Source organism: Hemiscyllium ocellatum, chromosome 8 (assembly GCF_020745735.1).
Source record: "Hemiscyllium ocellatum isolate sHemOce1 chromosome 8, sHemOce1.pat.X.cur, whole genome shotgun sequence".
Taxonomy (NCBI): Eukaryota; Metazoa; Chordata; class Chondrichthyes; order Orectolobiformes; family Hemiscylliidae; genus Hemiscyllium; species Hemiscyllium ocellatum.
This window is the reverse complement of record NC_083408.1, coordinates 72,108,107-72,132,047: the sequence shown is the minus strand read 5'-3', so window position 1 is coordinate 72,132,047 and position 23,941 is coordinate 72,108,107. Positions and strand designations below refer to the sequence as shown.

The 23,941-nt window shown below is 38.3% G+C and overlaps 1 protein-coding gene across 3 annotated transcripts in view; it reads right to left on the bottom strand.

Moving 5' to 3' along the window:
- nin (ninein (GSK3B interacting protein)) overlaps positions 1–23,941 on the bottom strand; it is a 184,346-nt gene that overhangs the window by 30,323 nt on the left and 130,082 nt on the right. For all 3 annotated transcript variants that reach the window (XM_060829183.1, XM_060829184.1, XM_060829185.1), the window contains exons 7-17: positions 20,448–20,588; positions 18,841–19,008; positions 18,533–18,669; positions 15,416–15,556; positions 13,355–13,529; positions 10,923–11,033; positions 10,221–10,310; positions 8,602–8,740; positions 5,590–5,711; positions 4,212–4,750; positions 577–2,283 (exon numbers count right to left, since the gene is read on the bottom strand). In XM_060829183.1, the coding sequence (XP_060685166.1) occupies positions 577–2,283; positions 4,212–4,750; positions 5,590–5,711; positions 8,602–8,740; positions 10,221–10,310; positions 10,923–11,033; positions 13,355–13,529; positions 15,416–15,556; positions 18,533–18,669; positions 18,841–19,008; positions 20,448–20,588 (3,470 nt within the window). The remainder of the gene's footprint in view (positions 1–576; positions 2,284–4,211; positions 4,751–5,589; positions 5,712–8,601; positions 8,741–10,220; positions 10,311–10,922; positions 11,034–13,354; positions 13,530–15,415; positions 15,557–18,532; positions 18,670–18,840; positions 19,009–20,447; positions 20,589–23,941) is intronic.

Below are 23,941 nucleotides of genomic sequence, written 5' to 3'. Positions count from 1 at the left end.
TTTAAAATGATGTCAAACAATAGAGTCATAGCAAAGTTTAAAACAAAATGTGAAAATTTTCAGAAAAAACTGCAAGAAACCTAATGAAATTATTGCATCTTACAAGGACTAAACATCCATTTTTCTTATAATGGGCCAATTTCATTTTAAGTAATCATCTGTTGGATAATAAGGCAATTAATATTTTGGGACTGATGTGATTCAAAGCATAATTAACTTTCACAATGATTCTCACAGCAATCTTTAGGAACAACACTTACAAAGAAGGACAATACAAGCCTTTAAGCAGGGCAAGAAATCCACCCATTTATAATCAAGGGATGGAAAATCTAGCCTCTCTAGTCTAGCTGATACTATAAACAAAATGCTTTTTAGTTTAATTTTAACTGAAAATGCACCACCTTAAACCACTCGGATTATCAGCTTACCACATTTCAAAGAAGTCAGCTGTCCACATGTTTGGAAAAGCAAACATTAGAAATGAAAGTATGTTAATTTCACATTTCAGCCAAAAGACATTTATCACAAAAGAACTGGGAATTGACTAAAATTACATAAAATAACCATAATCATTACCTGTTTGTTCTGGTTTGTTGCTGATTTAATTGCTCTTGCAATCTGGCGACAACTACTTTTAACTCAGCATTCTCTTTTTCTGTTTGATCACCTCTCCTGTGAAGTTCTGAAATGGACACAACCTTCTCTTCCAATTGCTTGGTTCTTTCTCGCAGACTTGTGTTCTGAGCCCTTACTTTTACTATTTCTTTCTCAGAGCCTTCACATGCAATCTCTAATTCTGAAAATACCTCTACTTTGTCTTGTAACTGTTTAACTTTTTCTTGAAGTTGTACTTTCTCCTGTATCATTTCTAATTTTTCACTGTTAAACAGTTCAATAGCTTTTCGTAAATTTGAGAGCTCCAGAGCTTTTTCCTGAAATTCCTTCATGCTGTCTTTCAAGCTCATATTTTGAAATTTTACTTCTGCCAGCTCTTTCTGAGATTCTTCGAGCAGCTGTGTGAGAACTTCAACTTTCTCTTGCAACGGTTCAACTTTATCTTGACATTTTAGCTTCTCTGATTTCATTTTACCCATTTCATTTTTCAACAACTCAATTGTTTTCTGTAACTTTGAAATGTCCACTGTTTCTTCCTCTAGTTCCTTTATCTGCATGCTCAGATTTGAGTTTTCTGATCTTATTTCCTTTTCTGATGATACAGACACTTTCTCCAAGTTTGTAAGAGTCATCAGTTTACCCTGAAGTTGTTCAATCTTTGCTTGAAGTTCAGTGTTCACCTTCATTAATTCTGTCTTTTCTCTTTCAAGTAGTTGATTGGCTTTCTGCAGGTTTGGTTGATCTAGAGTTTTTCCTTTTAATGGTTGAGAAGTTTCTTCTAACTCCAATGTTTCAGTTCTCATCTCCATGTAGTCTTTTTTCAAATCCTCATTGTTTGAGTCTGGAAGTAACAATGTTTGTACTTCCAGCTGTGGTGGTTTTTCCTGCAAATGGGCAATTTTGTTTTTCATCTCATTACTTCTCCCCTCCAGTTCATTGTTGAACCTTTGCTTTTCACCAAGGAAGACCATGTCCTCTTCCATATTTTTGATTTTCTCTTGGAGTCTGGAGATTTCAGAACAATATTCTGCCTTTTCTTTGTCACATTCTTCATATGCTGCCTGGAGCTGAACAGAAATCATTGAATGCTTTTCTTCCAGTTGAAGATTTTCCAATTTCAGTCTATTTAATTGCTTTTCAGATTCTGCTTTCACCTGTTCAATCAATACTCTGGTCTGTTCCTGCTTATGCCCAGCCTTGGCCAATTGTTCTTCTTCCTTTTGTAATTGTACATTCAATTCCTTCTTCAAGCTGATAATTTCATCTGTCAAAATACTCTCTTTCTTTGAGGTAGCAAATTTTAACTCTTCCAGTTCCTTTTGAAGCTGCTGATGTTCGGAAGCTAATTTATTTAGTTCATCTTTGCAAGATTTCTCTAAACTGTCTCTCTCTTCCATGAGCATCTGAGCAAATAAGCTTTTCTCTTTCAACATTTCCTTCAACTTTTCTTTCTCACCTTCACTTTCCTGTAAAAGCTCCTCTTTTTCAAATTCCCACTGCCCTTTCTCTTCCTGAAGCTGTTTTTCAAGTTGTAAAAGCTCATGTTGGTATTTTTCCTCAAGTTCAGATGTTTCTGCTTTGAATTTAAGTATGATTGTTTGATGTTCCTTGGCAAACTGGGCTTCCATCTTGGCAATCTTGTGGTTAAATTTGTTTTCCATGCTTTTCCTAAATGATAGAAAATTGGAAATATTACAAATCAAACTCAGTTGAGGCAAAGTTTCTGGTAATAGGGGAGAAAACAAATCACTCTTCATTCCAATTTCTGATTACTACCAGTTGGAGTTGGGCTGGTCTAGACAATGGGTGAGAAAAAGATCAGATTCAGTTCTGGTGATGCTCAATATCAAATTGTAAAATTGCACCCAGGGTCACATGAATAATGGGTAGTACACAAAATCCTATGTCCACCAGGGATTCAAAAGGAAGGGCAAAATTCAACATTTCTCAAAAGTGTAGTTACACTTGTTGTTTCTGATGCAGGCAGCACGTTTATATGATGCTGCCACCTAATTAAAATGATTGCTATATTCAGTCAGCATGAAATGTATAACTTGTGCCCCACTCTGGAAGGATCCTAACATATAAATGTTCATGACCATAGTCATTTATATAGCCACAAGCAATGTGGTCCTTTCCTTGCTCTGAGGTTATAGATATGATGTGACAGATTTCAGAGACAACGTCCTCCTAACTGAGCCATAGATATCTAACACTATGTTCCTTGCTAGGTTTTGAATAGTTGAATGGCTGTTTGAATATCCTTGTTGGATATAGCCTTCTGTTGAGAGCCCTTCTTCCCCTCCCCACCCTAACTCTTCCAATAGCTTGCCCTGCTTTGTGATGTCTCCTGGCCATTCTGTATTCCAAGGAGGAGTACATCAAATCAAGGAACAACTGCTTTGTGAAGAATCTGTGAAATCAATAAAATGTAGCTCAACATCTGCCACCCTACCTATCTAAAATTAAGTCTACTTCCTGTAGACTTATGAAACTTTATAGACCTCAAGAAAACACCAAACACTGTTATAATAGCAGTGATAGCCAGCACAACTCAACCAGCATCCAATCTGCAATTCATTGATGATCCTTGTCAGTAGTGTTAGTGCTTAGGGTCATTCCATCTCGCTTTTGAATGTGTACTTTGTTACGCATGGGACATTGGAACACTGAGTTCCAAGCACTGGAGTCAAATCATCATCAAACAGTGGTTTGTATTACTATCTGCCTACTCTGCAGATTCTCTTCAGGTTGATGCTCTATTGTGCCTCACAGCTCCCTCTTGCACCATAAACATACACCAACACAACAGACACCGTTTTAGAGCCAAAATAGCATTTGTAGTGCTCGAGAAAGGGCACGAATGAATTGAATTTTGCAGTCAATAATTTTAAGGCAAGCAATTAGTCAAGAGAAAAGCTCTGTAAAATAAATTATAAATGGAAGTTGGTGAGAATCCAGTAAGCAATACTGGGAGGATCTTGTGCAAAACATAGCAGGAAATGTTGATTCATCTGTGTACAAATGCAGACATTTGAAGGTTAAACTCAAAACTGAGTTGATTTGAATGAGAAAACTCAATTTGCTTATATAAATAGAAAATATTAGAAATTTTTGCTGAACACAAAAAATTAACAAGTAGGGATAATACCCTGCAAGAAGTGCTTAAACTCTTTTGATTAAGGCTAGTCATGTAATCTCCAAACCATGTTCCAAATATTTCCATTAGTTTTATCAGTATGACTTCAGGAAATAAAACAAGATCAAAATGAACTCTTATTAGTCTTCTGTTACAAATATCAATATTATGTTCGATGAACTCAAATTGAAGCATAACACGACATGAAAATTCATTAAATTCTTTTTAGAAATGTGGCCCATTAAAACTGCTCCCTCATAATTTGTAAAGGTTCAAGAATTAAGTTGCATTTTTGGTCATAAGTTGTCAATAGTCTAAACTGTAAATTCTGATTTCAGTTTATCTCAATCCACCACCTGCTATCCTATTTATATTTGCTGGATTAGCCTTCAATATTTAAGTTACCTTCCCAATTATAATTGTGAAATTTCACAGCAGTCTTCATTCTAATCCTTACCTTTCCTGTAGGAGTTCATTTTGCTGTGCATGCAAAAGATTCCTTTGCAACTCTTCTTTCTCCTGCTCAAGATTTTCTGTAACTTCAGAAACTTGTGTTTGGTAAATTTGCTCCAGCTCCCTTTTTTCTCTTAGGAATACTTCCTTCAGCTCTTTTCGTTGATCTTCCAATTGCAATTCAGTAGCAGTCAACCTTTTTAACAATTCTTCTTTATCATTATGGTGACAGTGATTTACTTCCTTCAATTTGATTTGGAGTGTTTCTTCATGTTCCTGTTTCAACTGCTCCTCTAGCTGTGTTTTATCGACATTGAACTTTTTCAGCAATTCTTCCTTTTCTTCTTTGTGTTTAAATTCTGTTGTATGTTGTAGTATTTTAAGGGTCTCTATTGCTTCTTGAAGTTCTGAAATATGGCTTCTGAGCTCATTGAACTCATCATTCATTTTTGCAACGTTATTGTTGTGTTCTTGGTTAATATCTTCTTTCTCCAATTCATATTTAACTTTGATTTCATTGATCTGCTCCTCATAATAATTTACCTGAAATGGAATATTGAGAAAAACCAATATTGTCATGCTTTACAAGTAATTTTCTCTCTCTCTCTCTCTCTCTCTCTCTCACACACACACACACACACACACGATATTTAGAAATGGTAGCATAATAATATTATATAATTACAAGTACTATATGGTTACCAATCAAACAAGACTCTTGAAGCTCAACATCATTCAGAACAAAACAACCCACTTGATTGGTGACCCATCAACCACTTTGAACATTTACTCCCTTCATTAGGGTGGCAGTGATATATACCATTTAGGGATTACCAAGATGCATTGCAACAATTCACTGATCCTCCTGCAATAGCATCCCAGACCTCCAATTATTCTCACTTAGAAGGACAACTGGTCAGCATGGACGTGTTGGACCGAAGGGTCTGTTTCCATGCTATAACATCTCTATGATCTATGACTATGACAATGCATGGGAATATCATCACCTGCTAGTTATTTCTCAATGCATCAATCTTACTTGGAAATATATCAGTGTTCATCTAAACTTGTTACATCAATATCCTGGAATTTTCTTCAGAACATCTCACTGTGGGTCATTCATGAAAGAAACTTTCCACTACCTTCTCTAGGGTAATTAGGACTGGGCTGCATATGCATACCTTACCAGTGATACTCCCATACCACGGATGATACAGGGAAACCAATATATATCACTATTAAAATAATTAATAATAGAATTCTTCAAGAAATATCTAAATATGCAATACTAGCATGCAAATTGCCCAGGAACAATGAAATGAGATTTTCAGTGTATTTTATGTAATCTTCACTCAATAATCAATTGCTTTCCATTTACTTGCCTTAGCATCAAGTTCAGTTTTAAAACCATCAATTGCCTGATGGTGTTGCTCCTTAATTTGTTCTATGACCATTTCTGCTTCCAGACTCATGTTCAATGGATTACATTCTTCAGAAACAAAACCTGAAAAAGATATAGTATTTTGCCAAAAACAGTCAGGATTTTTGTGCTGGTTGTTTAAATAAAGCTCTATCCTTAAGGCAAATAAATGAATGTAATGTAAAACAGTCATTCAGTTAAAAGAAAATCAGGAATATTGGATTGGCTTTCCATCCTATAGTCAGGAAACAGTTGGGAAATTTTCTGGATTGTTCACCCTGCGGTAAAGAGGGACTCACCCATTACAGACAACTGTAAGTACTAACAGGATTCAGGCCTGCCATTCCTCCAGTTTGGAGGGAGTCACAGGGCTGCTGGATGTCCAGGTGGTCTGTTTAAGAGGCCAACTGCAGTGTTCTGGAATTTCATCCTAGTTGTAATAATGCCAGTCAAGTGAAGAACAGACTTCTAGACATCCCTCCTCACAATCCGATGTACTTCACATACCCAATCAATGTTATCACATGCAATCTTTATCATCCCAATCCATCCTCATTACTCCACATATCCTTCATGCCAAGCTATGCTTATTCATCGACCTCCCATGGCATTCACATCTGTGATCCTCCATTCATTTCTAGTCATGGAGCCTCATAGCTCCATGCCAAACTGTGGCATTTCCATAGCTATTCAGCAACTGTATATTCCGGGGAGAACTAATTAACTTTATAAATGATAAGAATGTGTGTGAAAAGGCTTTTTAAAAAGTCAATAATCTGGATGTGGGTTTGCTCACTGAACTGGAAGGTTCGTGTTCAGACATTTCTTCATCATATTAGGTAACATCTTCAGTGAGCCTCTGGATGAAGCATTGCTGATGATTCCTGCTTTCTATTAATATGTTTGGGTTTCTTTGAGTTGGTGATATCATTTCCTGTGGTGATGTCATTTCCTATGGTGATGTTATTTTCTGTTCTTTTTCTCGGGGATGTTAAATCGGGTCCAAGTCAATGTGTTTGTTGATAGAGTTCCAATTGGAATGTCATGCTTCCAGGAATTCTCATGGGTGCCTCTGTTTGGCTTGTTCTAGGATGGATGTGTTGTCCCAGTCGAAGTGGTGTCCTTCCTTATCTGTATGTAAGGACAATGCTTCGTTCGGAGGCTCACTGAAGATGTTACCTAGTATAGTGACGAGACATCTGAACATGAACCTTCCAGCTCAGTGAGCAAACCTACATCCAGAACCTCAACCTGAGCTACAAATCTTCTCAAACATTGCTAGTCAATAAACTATAATTTTCTACTTTAAAAATACACATTTTTCTGAAGCCCTATGAAAATGTCAATCATCCAGATCCTTTAAAGATTAGATTAGATTAGAATACTTACAGTGTGGAAACAGGCCCTTCGGCCCAACAAGTCCACACCTACGCGCCGAAGCGCAACCCACCCAGACCCATTCCCCTACATTTTACCATTTCACCTAACATTACGGACAATTTAGCATGGCCAATTCACCTAACCTGCACATTTTTCGATTGTGGGAGGAAACCAGAGCACCCGGAGGAAACCCAAGCAGACACGGGGAGAATGAGACACAGAGAGTCGCCTGAGGCGGGACTTGAACTTGGGTCTCTGGCGTTGTGAGGCAGCAGTGCTAACCACTGTGCCACCGTGCCGCCCAAGTGTAAAAAATGCAAGCACTTAGAAATGCATTTTTTTATCATGTGTAAATATTCTGCAATTTACAAAATGGATCAAACAGACAGATCTGTCAACCAAGCAATGTTTCCCTGGAATGCAGGTGTTTCAACCTGAGTATTGGATGTCTGGGCTCGAGAAGTATTTCAAAGTTTTCCAAGGAGAGTATAAGGAACCATCGGGCACAGTGGAGGGGCATAGCTTGGCATGGAAGGCATCTATAAAGCCTTTTCAACCTGCACATCATTCAAACTAAGGCTCATGATACCTCTGAAGGGATGTAAACCATGAGTTCTTTCAAAGCAGGCTTGACACCATGATAATTGAGACAGGTTAGGAAGTACCACTCCCCACAACAGAGCTGGCCAAGTCAGGTGTACAAGGTATAAGCACAAAACCTGAAGTATCCTGCACTCTTAATTCAGATTGATCAAAATCTGAAATTCCAGGAACAAGCTTTGGAATCCTGGCCTTGAGCCCTGGCTGCTTATATTTCGCTTCCACAAAGTCATCCTGGTTTCATGGAAATGAATGAAGCACATATTTAATTCACCACTATTGTTAAATATCACTCTAGATTTAAGAAAAGAAGATTTTTAAATAACAAAGTATTTATTTCACTCTTTGAATACTATTGAAATGTAGCAAGTTCTGCATGAAGTTTTAGACTGCTTCAGAATTCCTTAGATGATAAATGTGCCTTCTAACATGTGACTGAATATTACAAGAAACCAAACCAATCTCAAAAATCTTGAGCTTGTTTTTGAACAAAACCCAAAAGCAGGAGTTCCCAGGAAGGAAACTATGACCACCTAAGGGGAGAAGGCCTGTCAGCTCATCTGGGAATCAGGCAGTTCTTTAGCTGCCACTGGAATTTCTGCTGGACTTAGGACCCCAGCCCAGCAAGTCCCCTGTATGGATCTGCCAGCCAATCTCAGAAGCCTGCAGGTCAGAGCTCAGGACAACCAAGACAGAGTGTGTGGCTGCTGCTACCAGACTCCCAGAATGAAGCATGACTGTTGGAAAGGCTGAGTGTCATTTGGGGTAGGGTTTCTGGCATTGGGACTCATTGGTTAAGGGGTACAAGAGGGTCAGGGTAAAAGCAAGAGTGTGGCTATAAATGGCTACCCAAGTAAGCTAGGTGCATTCGTATTTAGGTAAGTTTGGAAGGGGTCTGATCCAGCATCCGCTACTTAATAATTAAGTTCACTCACACCTTTAGACCTGCCACCATTCTAGAATATCATGCCCCGGTCTTAGCATATTATAGTACCTTGATCACAGTCGACAACATCACTCTTGCTCTCCATTTCCTCTGACAAGGGACTTCTCATCAATGGTTTAAAACTTCTCCCTTGTGTCTGATATGCTTGTAACTCAGATTGCAGTTCATCAATCCTGTCCTGGAGCTCCTAAATTTGATAAATATATAAGATAATTAAAAATAGATATATAAATAATTCTGTGCAAGTAAAAGTGATTTTATTATAGCTCTACAACACACAAAAAAATTGACTTTAATTCCTCTCTTTGGTGTTGCGAACAGGCCTTACAGGATATGTAGTGGTGGCAATCGACAAATAAACACAGTCTCAAAATTGAAGGACATTTCTCGCTTTCTGAAAGAGAACTGATACCTAACTGCTTTGATTGGTAGCGCTGCTACCTCCAAATCAGTAGGATGTGGGATTCGGCTCCACTCCAAAACATAATCTTGGTTAATATTTTAGTAGAGTACTGAGGAATTTCTACCTTGTTGGAGATGTAGTTTTTTGCTGAGGTAAGAATCAAGGCCCAATTCAGCTAGATGAAGAAATCTCCTAAGTCATATTCAAAGAAAAGCAGGACATTCATTTCACTGCTATTTGACTGATCTTGGATTAAGCAAAACGGTTGCCCCATTTCCCTAATTTACCATGTTCTGTTCAATTCAATGGACGCAAACATGCAAGTATACGAAACAAAGGGGGCATAACTATGGAGAACACACACGTGATTAGGAGAAAGTCTGCCAAATGCTTCTTATGGTTGCCTATTTCTACATTCTCAGGCTCCTCACATTCATCAATGACATCTTTTAGCTTCTAATTAGAATATCCTTGCTCCAGCTGTTCCATGTGGATGCCTCTTTGAATTGAGAGGTTAGAGAGAATACAGCCAATGATTATGGTCCTGAATGCAAGGCTTGATTGTACTGGGACCAGACCCAAGAACTGAGGCACTGGGTCTCTCTGCTTTATGATGTCCTCAATAATCAATCTGAATGAGAGATACACATTTTCGCATTAGTACTTTCCTGCTGTTTCAGGGTTTATAGATGAATCATAACTTAGTGCTACAAGCTGAGCCACCCTCACACGAAAGCTCCATGAATCTTCATCAGGAGTGCAGCATTCACCTGCAGTGTCCAGTACAGATAGTCATACAAGCAGAACTAAAGTGGAATAGATACCCTGGTAGCTGATGGTTGGGGCAGCCCCTGTTTACAATCAATAGCACCTTGGAGTTTTGGTAATTTGCCATTTGGAAATGGAGATGAAGAAGGGCTCATGCCTGAAACATCGATTCTCCTGCTCCTTGGATCCTGCCTGACCTGTTGCGCTTTTCCAGCAACACATTTTCAGCATTTGGAAATGTTGTTGCCTTCAGGAACATTCACTTAACTATTATTGACAATTTCGTACTGAAGTCTGCTTCAGTGTCTGACAGGTTAAATAGCTGAAAGCAATTACAAACGTGAAAATGTGAGGAGATTAAGCTTAAAAACCAGTGACAAACAACATATAACAGAACCAACCCACAAATACCATCAGCTGCCCATAGCTTACTTTAAAAATGTAGCCAAAGTCCTGTTTGCCAAATTCCATTACATGTGGGCTCAAGTGTACTTACTCTACATTGCTGCTCATATTCCTTTCTCATCCGGGTAAATTTTTCTTCATGCAAGAAGAATTCAGCACTGGTTGGATCAAGGTCTCCAAACTGTAAGCAAGAAATGGGAAAGAAATATTTCCAGTATTTACAATTTCATTTTTGAGTCTATTCTATATGTGCACAGTGAATTTGATCAGCAGTTTTCATTGAATATATTCTACAATGCATTGCTTAAAAAGTCAAAATTTATAAAGTTAAAACAACAGGACCAGCATATATATTTCAAAATGGATTTTTATTTCCTTTTGATCTAAATGATTACTGTAGTTCTGAACAATATTTTTATTTACGTTAAATATATATTCAGTAAATAAATATATTCAGCACAAATCTGAATCTTCAATGCAACTTCCACATTATGAGAGATAAAATCAGCTAATGTTGGTAATACTTAGTCTGGCTGCAACTGTGGATAGAAAAATAGAACTATTATTTCAGACATGTGACCTTTCATTAAAGTATTTTCAGCAATTTCTGATTTTATTTCAGATTTTCATCAATTACCATATTTGAGAAAAGTAAACTAATTTATTTGCAAAGGATTAATACATAGCTCTCCAAAAAACAAAATTTTCAATTGAATGTCATAGTAGATGTCAAACCTCCGGCATCATCCACTACTAGACACATGGTAAACCTCAATAAATCAAATTGAATTACCTTTTCTTTTAATATAGTGTCCAAATTATTTTGTAACTTCTTTGCTAGGTTCTCAAACTCAAACAGCTTCTCTGAATTTTCTATAAGTTCTTTTTCCAATCGACTGTTTTCCTTTAAGATATGGAGAGATAACTGAAATAAGTACAATAATAAAAAGTACTGGGGAAATAAATGAGGCTAAAAGGCTATTAAGTACTCGAGACCCGATGCTTTGCACCCTATGATTTAAAATAAGGTAGCTACAGAGAAAGTAGATGCATTGATAGTTATCTTTCAGGAATCCTTAGATTCATCAAAAATCCAAGATGATTGGAAAACAGCCAATATAACATCCTTATAGAACAGGTAACTATAGGCCAGTTAGCTTCATATCTGTCACTGGGAATACATTTGATTATGTTATGAAGGATGTAACAGCACAGTATTTAGAAAAGCATAATAAAATCAAGCAGAATCAACATGGGATCATGAGGAGGAAATCATGTCTGACAAATTTATTAGAGTTCTTTGAGGAGGTAACAGCAGGGTAGACAGAAGAAGTGAACCAATAGATGTAATATATTTGGATTTCCAAACAGTGTTTGATAAGGTACCTCATATAAGCTACTCAATAAGATGAGTCCATGGTGTTGAGAATAGAATATTTACATGGATAGAGATTGGGCTACGTAACAGAAGACAGAGAGTTGGGATGAAGGGACATTTTCAGGATGGCAACCTGTGCCACAGAAATGAGTTTGGGGCTACAATACATTCATGAATTGAATGAGGGATATGAATGTTCTAACGCAAAGTTTGTAGATTATATAATAATAGGGAGGCAGGATGACACAAAGTATCTGCAGAGGGAATTAGACAGGTTACATGAGTTGGCCAAAGGTTGGCAGATGGAACATAAATGTGGGGAAATATACGGTTTTGCACTTTGGCAGTAGAGGAGTTCAATATTATTTGAATGGGGAAAGACTGCAGAAAACTGCAGCACAAAGTGGTTTGGGGGTTATTATGCATAATACTATAAACAACTAGCACACAAGATCAGTGGGCAATAAGGAAGGCAAATAGATTGTTGAACTTTATTTCCTAATGAATAGAGTATAAAAATAGGGAGGTATTGCTAAAACTCCAGAAAGCACTAATTAGATCACAACTGGAAAACTGAATTGTTTTGCCTCCCTTATCTATAGAAAAATATACTGGCATTGGAAGAAGTTCAGAGAAAGTTCATTAGGTTGATTCAAGGATGGAGGGATGTTCTTATGAGGAGAGGTTGAGTAGTTTTGGCAGGCATTCATTGGAATTTAGAAGACTGAGGGTGACCTTATTGAAATATTTACAATTATTAGGGGTATTGACTGTGTAGATGCGGAGAGGTTGTATCCCTTTGTGGGAGAGTTTCGGATCAATGAGCACAATCTCAGGGTAAAGGGTTGCCCATTTAAGACAGAGATAAGGAGGAATTCCCTCTCTCAGAGAGTAGTCAATTCATGGAATTCTTTACTCAGAGCTGTTGAGGCTGGGTTGTTAACTATAATCAAGGCTGTGAAAAGCAGGTTTTTAATAAGTAAGGAAATCTAGGATTATAGGGTAAAGGCAGGAGAGGGGAGTTGAAGATTATCAGATCAGCCATGATCTTCTTGAATAGCAGAGCAGACTTGATGGACTAAATGGCCCATTTCTGTTCCTACGTCTTATAGTCTTTTGACCAAATTAACTTTCTACCAAGAAATTCAACATTGCAAAACTACTTTGAAAAGTTAAATCGAAACAAATTGTGAAAATAAATTTTGCTATTCTTTTGAAGAGTTAAATACTGCAGCTTTGCTGTGTGCACACAGGAAATATTAGGAATTATTTTAATGCAGAATTGCTGTACATTCCATTCATATTGTTATCTCTGCATCTTCAGCCACCAGCACATACAGTATAAAAAGTATAAATTCTTGCATTTGTATGGCAAGGAATCATGATCAGCTCTCCCTCCCCCCAGCATAACTCTAAGAGAATCTAAAGATGGTGGCTTTGCATTCACTTCGGCTCCAGTATACAGTAGGTGAAGAACAACATTTTGGAAAAGTGTGTATGATATTAAATTAATTGTCAAGACTTCTGAAGCTAGCATCATTTGCTATTCTTCAAATGAGTATAGGAAAATCAAGCCAGTGTTCAAATGTGTTTCACAAGCAAGAAAGATGTGCAGTGAGGAATAAATTGTATGCCCATGAAGAGAGAACAACCTAAATATTCATCACTTCACAGTATTTCATCACAAATTCAGTTTAAACAAAATATTTGATCCAGCTGAAAGAGAATTCTTTGGCATATCGCCTTAAGCTCTGAAATATGAATCTAATCACTTTACATAGTTTCTCTTCCTTGGTGAATTATACATTTATAAAACAGAAATTATAAACAGAAAAGGGAATGTTTACCTTCAATGACAGAGCAAGCCGATCCCTGAGGTATCCATCTTCCACTTTCATTTTCTCAATCTCTTTCTCAAGTTCTGTTCTTTGTTTACTGGCCTGGTGGAAAATCTGGTCTTTTTCTTTGGTTAGATCTGCCTTCAAAGCAGCAAAACGATGTCTATATTCTTGCTCTAGCTTGCTAAACAATAAAGAGCACAACAATACGAACAATGTGAAACCACTTATTTGTTGGATTACTTTTACCTTGGGTGTTTTAGAGCAGCAGAATATTTTTAGACACATGCAAACAGACCAAAGGATTCAACTTGAAGAACTAATATTTAGCAGCCAAATAACAAAAGAAATGTGAGACTTTAAGAGTTACCATTAAATTTTCATGTATATTGTGAACTTTTTCATAATCCAGACATGAAGATTTTCAGTAAATGGAAAGTACTGCTGTGTTAAATCAGATCTACTCCATATTTATGCTCTATAATCTCCCCACAATATCATCTGCCAGCACAATATCCACTCCAACAATGGTTCTCTGCACATTCCCAACATAGCCATGATAAAAACTTTCTCAACTATTCTGTTAAGTGCTACTTCAACCAGATTGTTCTTTTTCTTGTTCTCATAAATACATAAAATGCACTACAAGGAGCATTTACTAGCAGTGTAATACATTATCTGGTGACTCATTTGATTAATCTGAATAAAACTAATGAGGGCAAGTCTTATATAATTGTTACAGAACCAGCTTCTTGTATCCCTGAAATGAATTTTCTATCTATAAATGAATCATGGAGTCTGTCCTTGAAGAAATTATATTCCAATGAGTAGGAGTAGACCTTTTGAATCGATTTTACTATGTTTAACAGTCTTCTATTGAGCTAAAGACAACTGCAGACTAATTCATCTTAAACATAAACTAATTTTCATGTCCTGCTACAAATGATATGTTGTTCTGGAATAGGTTATCTATAGTTTTTTGGAGTGGTTGTAATTGCCTGAATCATATGGTACAGATAACACAATAACTTTTTACATTCCCAATTGAATGATATGTATGCTTTATTAGAAGGACAGGCATATCTTGAATACAAGGAGACAGTGAGGTCTGCAGATGCTGAAGATCAGAGTTGAGAGTCTGTTGCCAGAAAAGCACAGCAGGCCAGGCAGCAGCCGAGGAGCAGGAAAATCGACATTTCGGGCCATCGACATTTCGGGCTGGCCCAAAATGTCGATTTTCCTGCTCCTCGGATGCTGCCTGACCTGCTTTACTTTTCCAGCAACACACCCTCATATCTTGAATACAACATAGTGCTTAATACATTCACCTGTTGCTGTGCTGAAGCTGGTCTATCCCTTATAATCTAAAGTCAACTTGCTAACTCAGATGGAGGAAAACCAACATTTGCATCCATGCTTCTGCTAATACTTTACTTGGGCTAGGCTCAAAGTTTGAATGACAATAATATGGGCTGTGCAGTGGCTCCAAGGTTCAACGCACGTCAATTGGCATGATGGGCGAAGCAATGCACTGATTTTTGGCTTTCAATGTTGCTACTGTGCATGGACCTCAGAGGTCTGCACACTGAAAAGAAAAATTGAAGGGAGTATTGGCCTGGAGTGATCATCCTGTGGTCTCCACTCTTCCTCTTCATTCAGGGTTTTGGGGACTTTCCTGGCTATGTCAGTGTTTACTGCCTGTTCCGAATTGCCTTTCAGATGGTGGTGCTGAGCTGCCTTGTTCATGTCATGGCTCCTTTGGTGTAGGTAGACACACAACAGTGTTAGCGAGGGAGTTCCAGGACTCTGACCTATCAACAGCAAAGGAATAGTGATGGATATCCAAGTCAGATTTGTGTACGTCTTTAAGGTGAACTTGCAGTTGGTTGTATTCCCATGGATCTGCTGCCCTTGTCCTTCTGGATGGCAATGGGTGTGAGTTTCCCTTGCAAATAACTGATCAACCATCCTAATATAATTGTAATTCATGCATAATAAATGCAAAACTAAATTCAACTGTTAAAGGTAAAACATGCTGCATGTACTATAGTCACAAAAGATGTTAAGTACCGGAGATTGCATTCATTGAGGTGTTCTATAGCAGCATGGCGATCATCCACTTCAGAAGCCATCAAATTTTTCAGTTTTTCCGCTTTTTCTAAGTCCATTCGAAGTTTTTCTTTTTCTCTTAAAACCTGATCAACACGTTCCCTGAAAGAAGAAGCAAATGTGATAAACTTCATGAAAATAATGTACTCAAATGAAATTAAATATCTTTTGTTAACGAATCATTGTACAGAAAGTAGTAATGATTTCAAGGATGTTATGGGCTGTCCTGTACTTGGTTTATTTAAATTTCTTGAAGTAAAGGGGTAATTGATTTAACAGAGCTGCTTTGTGATCCCTCATTGATACAAAGAGTTATAACTATACACTTGATGCTGTTTGCATCGATTATTTATGGGGAGGCTGAAGGTAGAGATTGTGTATAAAACGTACCCTTATGTTGCATTAGGGAGTGCTGTTCCAATGACTTGGCAAATGAAGAGTACTGCCCATATCCACTGTTTCCTTTCACAATGTCACTGTTATATCAGGACATTTCTGGCTAACTCACATTCCAAAATTAAGAATGATACCCTAACTTTGAAGACTACCAGGTACATGCATACGTGCACTGACAGCTAAGTTTGTAGGAGTTATCAGATATCTTATTCAGTTTTTTACCCTTCTTGAGATGATATTGAGTATTATTGTGGAATCCACACTGCTATGCTAGCTAAGACTGGCCAACTCTCAACATATGGAGGTCAAATCCAAGACTATCATCATCTTTACAGGTCAATGTCACAATTCACAAACACTTTGGGTATAACAAGAGAACTCCATAATCCTGTTTTTATTATTCTAACCTTTGCATGCACTTGAAAACTAATTGCAGGAACTCAAATTTTTAATTTGATTGTACTGCCACTTCAAATTACTGCATGAATACTAATTTAGAAATACTGGGCTGAAATATGGTTTCTTTGGCTAAGAACAAATCACATTGAATTTGGTGGAATGATTTTCACAGTTTTCTCGCTGTATCTTGAATACAACATAGTGCTCAATACATTCATCTGTTGCTGTGCTGAAGCTGGTCTATCCCTTCTCATCTAAAGTCAACTTGCTAACTCAGATGGAGGAAAACCAACATTTGCATCCATGCTTCTGCTAATACTGTATCGCTGTATCTTATCAAACATGAAGCATTGATAGGTGTTTCAGCCCATGCAGCTGGAACAATATCTGATTTTTCACCTTATCTTGTAATGCACCAGTTCTGGAACAACCTGCCACTTACTGGAGATCATGGAATCGACTGGGATCCCAGACATTGGCATCAAAGTTAAAAGCCCGGTGTGCATCTGGCCAAGCACTGCCAGTCTGGAGCTACCCTGCACAGCTCCTGGAATTTGCCTGGACATGACAGACAGTGTGAAATTGGCATCTAGCTTTGTGGGCAGGATCTTGAAGATCCTGCTGGATGGGGCAATGCATAGGGAGGACTCCCAGGACCAGCAGTGGAGGCCACAACACCTGACCATGGCAGCTTAGTCTGAGGTTGCCATCCAGGTTACAGCAGTCAAAGCCATCTGAAAGAATGCCCATCACTGCAAGAAGGTCAATGACCTCCTCTGCTCTGCCAGTGTAAGTGCCACCATTCTCTCTCCAATATCTCACATTCACTTTCTCTGTTATTGGATCCACTTCTACCAAGGTTCATGCTGCACCATGCTCTCTACTGCCTACACCATCTTGCCCAACTCAACATGCAATACCACTCACCCAGCATGCCCTCTGCATGCCTACTCATTTGGGAAACCCACTCACCTGCATCAACAGTAACAGCTGTGCCACCCACATTCATCCTCCATAATATTTGCAATTTCTCTCAGTCCAGGAGGAAAACAGCTCACAATACAACAGAGAGTCATAACTGGAGGTGTACCACCCATCTTTCAGCTACTCGCTGCTTATCAATAGAGGATTTTGATTCTATTCTGATTCTGATTGCCCTGAGCAGAACTGGGACTGGTCTCAGAAGTTGCTGTTGACTTAAATTACTGGGAATCCTGAGCAATAGTTATCATCCTTGACTAGACTGAAGCCTGCTGACAATGATGACAAGCTTCCTGACTCTGTTTTGTGCTACATGGCATGGTAAGATACTAATAACATGAGCCTAGTATCTCCAGCTGAAGGGATAATATACGAAAATGCAAGGTAAGGTAATGTACAGCAGGGATGCTGTGAGCATCCAGGTAGGCTCAGAGTAAGTAAACACAATGTCAGGAAGCAAACGGCCTGGACCAGATGACAGGCTAGGTGCATGCCCGTGATCATACGGTGTTCTTGCTGCAGCGTTAAAGCAATGGGTGTTAGACTGGCCTGAGGTGTAATAATTGAAGTCATGAAGCATCCTGAAAATGGATCAGAGAAGTGCCATAAGGTTCGCAGAAACTAGCACACGTTGGATACCAACATCCATGTAGCCAATGTCCGTAGTGTATGCCTGAAATGGAGGTTTTTTTTGGAGCAAGTAGCAAGTTGTACATAGTTTCCATGTTGAGTTTTCCTCACAGCTAATTTGTACAATGATTTTTGACAAGATCACAACCGGTGGTAAGTTAGGCTGTTAACAAGGCATTTAACAAGCAATAATGGGCATTACTTAGGACCATTCCTCTGTCTGGTGGGAATCTCACTACACCACATAAAAAAAGGTGAACCAGGTGCGGCAAGGTGATCTTGATGTCGAGATGTGCCTTTATGAATTTCTCTCATGATTCTATCATTCACCTCGCCAAAGCCCACATCACTTAGAGCCTGATAACATTCCACCCTGTATTTCTACCAGAAAGAAAATTCAAACAAAAATAAACTGAAATAAAAATAAAATAGAGAAATGAGTAGGAAAGTATTCAGCTCACCTATATCAGGCTTCAGAAGTTGGATCAGCTAAAAATACAATGACACTAATGTAATCAGTGTCCATAAATCAGTATATGAACAAAGAAATGTGCAGGCATATGCAAAAGAAATGTGAAAGAATTCTTTAGATTAGATTAGATTAGATTACTTACAGTGTGGAAACTGGCCCTTCTTTTATTCTATCTTACAAAAAAAAAACAATTGACTTACTTTAAATGTCTAATCTCATTTTTGAAGCTGGCCAGAACAGCTTGGTGGATTCCATTCTTTGTTATCAGGAGCTCGTTCTCCAAGGCCAGGGTAAGTTCTGTCAGGTTGACCTTCCCATACAGATCAAAATCCAAGGTCTGAAAACAATGAGCACTTATGTTGGCCATCATGTAGAATCCATCAAGCACATCACCATTAATGAGAGGCATGTAATTCTCACATCCATTCAAAGCGATCATAATAAAATGTAAACAAGTTTGTACAATTAAGCATTTTTTTCACCCAAAGATTTTCATCTGTTGTCATACCTTTAGAATTTCAAGGCCATTTTCAATTCCTTCATCTTGCCAGGTATCCAAGATCTGATCTGCTGAAGTGTAACCTGTCCCGTCGTCCAAGCATGAAAATAGACGAAGACCAATAGTACTTGTCATAGCAGATGGGGTAGCAGTGCGCCGGCCGCTTTCATCAAATGGCTAACCCAGGAACAGGGAAAGGAAAATACACTGACTTTACTTACTGATTTGAACTTGTGACTTAGCAACAAGACCTGTTTAGCTGGCTTTCCAAATGTGCTGTAAAGCCTCCCCCTTACCCTTGCTATATGAATCTGAACTCCCATACAGAAATGACATTGGTCTCAGCATCTGTCTCTCTCACCAAGGAATTCACTGGAGAAGCAAATGAGGAACTGAAGACATAGATTCCCAGGCATCACCATATGATTAATTACCAGATCTACTGTGGGGTGCAAATCCCACACCATTAGAAATTGTCATGTCTGAATGAAGTAAATGTTTCTTTCCACAGTTCCCATCCCATTGCACTGACAGAAATTTCAGCATCTGGAAGAGGAAAGATTGAGCTTGGCATAACCAGAACTTCCAAATTCTCATACTTAGTAGGATAGGGAACTGTTTAATCCCATTAACCTGTTTCACTGATACACTGAATGCAATTTGTGTTAGTTCTCTAGTTTGACCACCAACTCCATGAAGACGATTATATATTAAAAAAAATTGCAGATGCTGGAAATCTTAAACAAAGAAATTGCTAGAGAAATTCAGCAGAACTGGCTGCATCTTTGGACAGAAAGCAGAGTTAATGTTTCAAGTCCATTGACTCTTCATCAGAACCTCTTCAAACTATTAGAAGGGTCTGAGAAAGCAAAGACTTAGATCACCTCCACTTAGTAAATGAAAATTGGGAGCTGAAAATGTGTTGCTGGAAAGGCGCAGCAGGTCAGGTAGCATCCAAGGAGCAGGAGAATCGACGTTTCGGGCATGAGCCCTTCTTCAGGCTCATGCCCGAAACGTCAATTCTCCTGCTCCTTGGATGCTGCCTGACCTGCTGCGCCTTTCCAGCAACACATTTTCAGCTCTGATCTCCAGCATCTGCAGTCCTTACTTTCTCCTAGAAAATGAAAATTGGGACCCAGGTTTACAGAAGGGTAGTTCATGACCCACATCTCCCAATTATATTGTCAATATTCTTCAAGTTTAGATAATTTTTCCCTGCCTTTGCTCCCCATTCCTCCTAACTTTTTTCCATTTACAAACTCATCTTTCTTTATTCTTCCACTTATCTATTGAATCTTTAGGCTAATTATAAACGATCTAAATATTTCAGCATGTATAGATACACTCTCACACTCTTGACTAGATGGAGGGGCTTGGCTTCAGGAATGCAGAGGTGGTGAACTCAGGAAAACCTGATCAAGCGATAATGAGGAAGTATCGACAAAAGATTTTCCTCTTTCATGAAACGATATCAAGTGCGGAATGAGAAAGTGATCTTCTTGGAATTTTTGTTAAACTAATGTTTTAAAAAATATACCAACTGAAAAGTCAGTCCAACAGAATGCACGTATGAAACCACTGAAATACCATTCAGTTATCTAAGCTATTTTCATTACCTGCTGAGAGTGATGCCTCTTTAGTTGTCTGTAAGGAGTGGAAGCAGATGAAGGAGTTGATTTTTTAAAGATGCCATAAATGAAATCTTCAAGACGCATTAATCCATCTTGATCTAGTTTTTGAAATATGTCATCCAGAATCTATAATACAGAATCAAGTGTTCAAAAACTCAATGCATTAAAAACCAACAAAGGTAACAAATTCCGCAGCTGTATAAAAATGTAGCTTCTTTAAAACATATATTTTATGCCTCTTTTCTAACTTACAATGTTTAATCACAAATGCAGAAGATCCTGTTTTCAGATATTATGATTTCACTTTATAGTTTAACTCAATAAAACTCTGAATTTGCTCTGATGATCAAAATAACCATGAATTTAGAGTCAGAGTCATAATTTCATGAGTTTATGTAATAATTTACTCTTTGCATTTCTCATGTTACATCTTTGCTGATCTAAAGTCTGGTTGAAGATTTGTAGCTCGGGTGTCCGTTGTTGTGATTCTGTTTGCCGAGCTGGAAGTTTTTGCTGCAAACGTTTCGTTCCCTGGCTAGGGAACATCATCAGTGCTATTGGAGCCTCCTGTGAAGCGCTGCTTTGATGTTTCTTCCGGTATTTATAGTGGTTTGTTCTTGCCGCTTCCGGGTGTCAGTTTCAGCTGTAGTAGTTTGTATGTGGGGTCCAGGTTGATGTGTCTGTTGATGGATGTTCTTGGCGCTTCCGGGTGTCAGTTTCAGCTGTAGTGGTTTGTATATGGGGTCCAGGTCTATGTGTCTGTTAATGGAGTTTGTGGATGAATGCCATGCCTCTAGGAATTCCCTGGCTGTTCTCTGTCTGGCTTGTCCTATGATGGTAGTGTTTTCCCAGTCAAATTCATGTTCCTGGTTGTCTGAGTGTATGGCTACTAGGGATAGCTGGTCGTGTCGTTTTGTGGCTAGCTGATGTTCATGGATGCGGATTGTTAGCTGTCTTCCTGTTTGTCCTATATAGTGTTTTGTGCAGTCCTTTGCTGCTCTGTTTATTGTCTCACTCTTACAATGAGTTTGTTAACTACTGGGGCCTCTGCATTAGGTTCTGTCGCTAAATATTCTTAATAATGATAACCCAATGATGCATGTTCAGACTTTGTGGTGTTACGTCGAAGTAGCAAGATACAGTTTTGTCCCCACTGAGTTGCAAACCCGGATTGCTATTTTGTTGTTCCACTAGCAGGGACAAAACACCAAAAGAAAGCTGACTGATGGGAGTTAATCCTGAAGGCCAGATAAACCATCATAATCTGGCTGAAGGAGAGCACTGGCAGATCTAAACATTATTCTCTGCTTGGGGAATAAATTTGTGTTGAAGAAACTTAAAATAGAAGTACTTTACAAAATCACAATGGGACTGTTAAAACAAAAGTAAGAAACCTGGGAAACTATAACTTAGACTTTGATTTGAATAATATTCTAACTTAATTATCTTCAGTATAAAATGAGCTGTTCTATTTTTTTTCTGTGCTATGTGCAGCATTGATTATATTTCCTATAAAAATAAATATATTTTATCCATTTACATAGAAACATAACAAAAATGAATTTGCCTGTCTACTTTGGATTCCAACATTTGCGGTTTCTTTTTCCTGAACCATATTGGGAAGACATACTGGGATCAACCAAAATCTTAGCCACTAGCAAGTATAGGGTCAATCCCATGGATTGTATTTTACGAAAATAAAATATTGAGAATTATAGAGTTCTTATAGTGCAGAAAGGGGCTATTTGGCCTGTCATCTGCACTGGCTCTCTAATCCTTCCAATTTACTGCCAGTTTCCTGTCTTTACTCTGTAATTCTGCACATTGTTTCTAAATAAATAATCTTCCAATGCCCTCTTCCATGCCTCAGATAACCTTACATCCATCACACTTCCAGGCAGTACATTCCAGATTCTAACTACTCACAGTGTGCTTTCTTTCATCTTGTCATAGAATCATAAAGATGTACAGCATGGAAACAGACCCTTCAGTCCAACTTGTCCATGCCGACCAGATATCCCAACCCAATCTTGTTCCACCTGCCAGCAGCCAGCCCATATCCCTCCAAACCCTTCCTATTCATATACCCATCCAGATGCCTTTTAAATGCTGCAATTGTACTATCCTCCACCACTTCCTCTGGTAACCCATTCCACACATGCACCACCCTCTGAGTGAAAATGTTGCCCCTTAGGTCTCTTTTATATCTTTCCCCTCTCACTCTAAACCTTTGCTTCTTTTGCAAAACACTTTAAAACTGTGCCTTCTGGTTATTTATTCATTTATGATTGGAAACAGGTTCCCTCTATCTGTTCTGTCCAGAGCCCGTAAGACCTTAAAGAATTCCATCAAGTCTCCTCTTAGCCTTCTCGTTTCCAAGGAAACCAGTCCCTACCTCTCCAATCTTTCCTCACAGTGTACCTCTCTGGAACTAACTTCTTAAATTTCTTCTGCACTCTCTCAATGCAGTCACATCCTTCCAATAGTGCCATGTGCAGAAATGCAACCTACCCATCAAATCCAAAAATGTGTCAGTTTGAAGTTTTGTGCTGTTCATCTCACAGTTAATAATTTTCCCAGGTTTTGTGTCATCCACAAACTTTAAAATTGCCTCTACCAACCAAGGTCTATATCAGTTATGTATCAGGAAAAGCAATGGTCCAAGACAACCCCTAGGGAACTTTACTACAAACTTTCTTTCAGCCAATGTTATTGTCTGTTTCCTATTTCTCAACCAATTCTGTATCCAAATTATACTGTTCCTGTTATTCCATAACATATAGCATTCATCACAAGTTTGTAATGTGGCATACTGGAAACCTTTGGAAGTCCATGTACATCACAGCAAACGCCTTCCCCAAATCAAGTCTTTCTATTGCATCTTCAAAACCTCTGGCAAGTTAAACATGAATTTACCACAACAACTCCTTTTGACTCTTCCAAATCAAATGACAGTTTTCCAAGTGACTATTAATTATATCATAAAGATATTTTTTCTGAAAGATTTACTCTCCATACCACAAACCATATGTGCCCCACAATCCCAATCCCCCACCTGACTAAAGTAAAAATGACTGACTTGGAATTAATGGGCTGAAGATGACTTAAGGATTGCCTTTCATGTTAGCTGACAGCCTTTTTTCATAGTTCCTCTTTGCTTTTTTTATTTGGTTTCTCACCCCATCTTCTGAAATTTTCATATCCAATTTGGTACTCAATTGTACTTAACAGCCTGATACCTGACATAAGCACACTTTTTCTTCTTTCACTTAATTTCCAACCCCTTTATCATTCAGTGAGCTCTGCATGTGCATCTGTTTTCAAACAGGAATATTTAATACCGAGACCCATCCTTTCTTGATCCAAGTTTTTGTTATTACCAATAAGGCAATATGCGCCTGTAACTCCCCAGTCTTACTAACTATATTCTGTGCATTCACAAATATGCACACTTCATTACTTTCTCCCTTACTCCAACT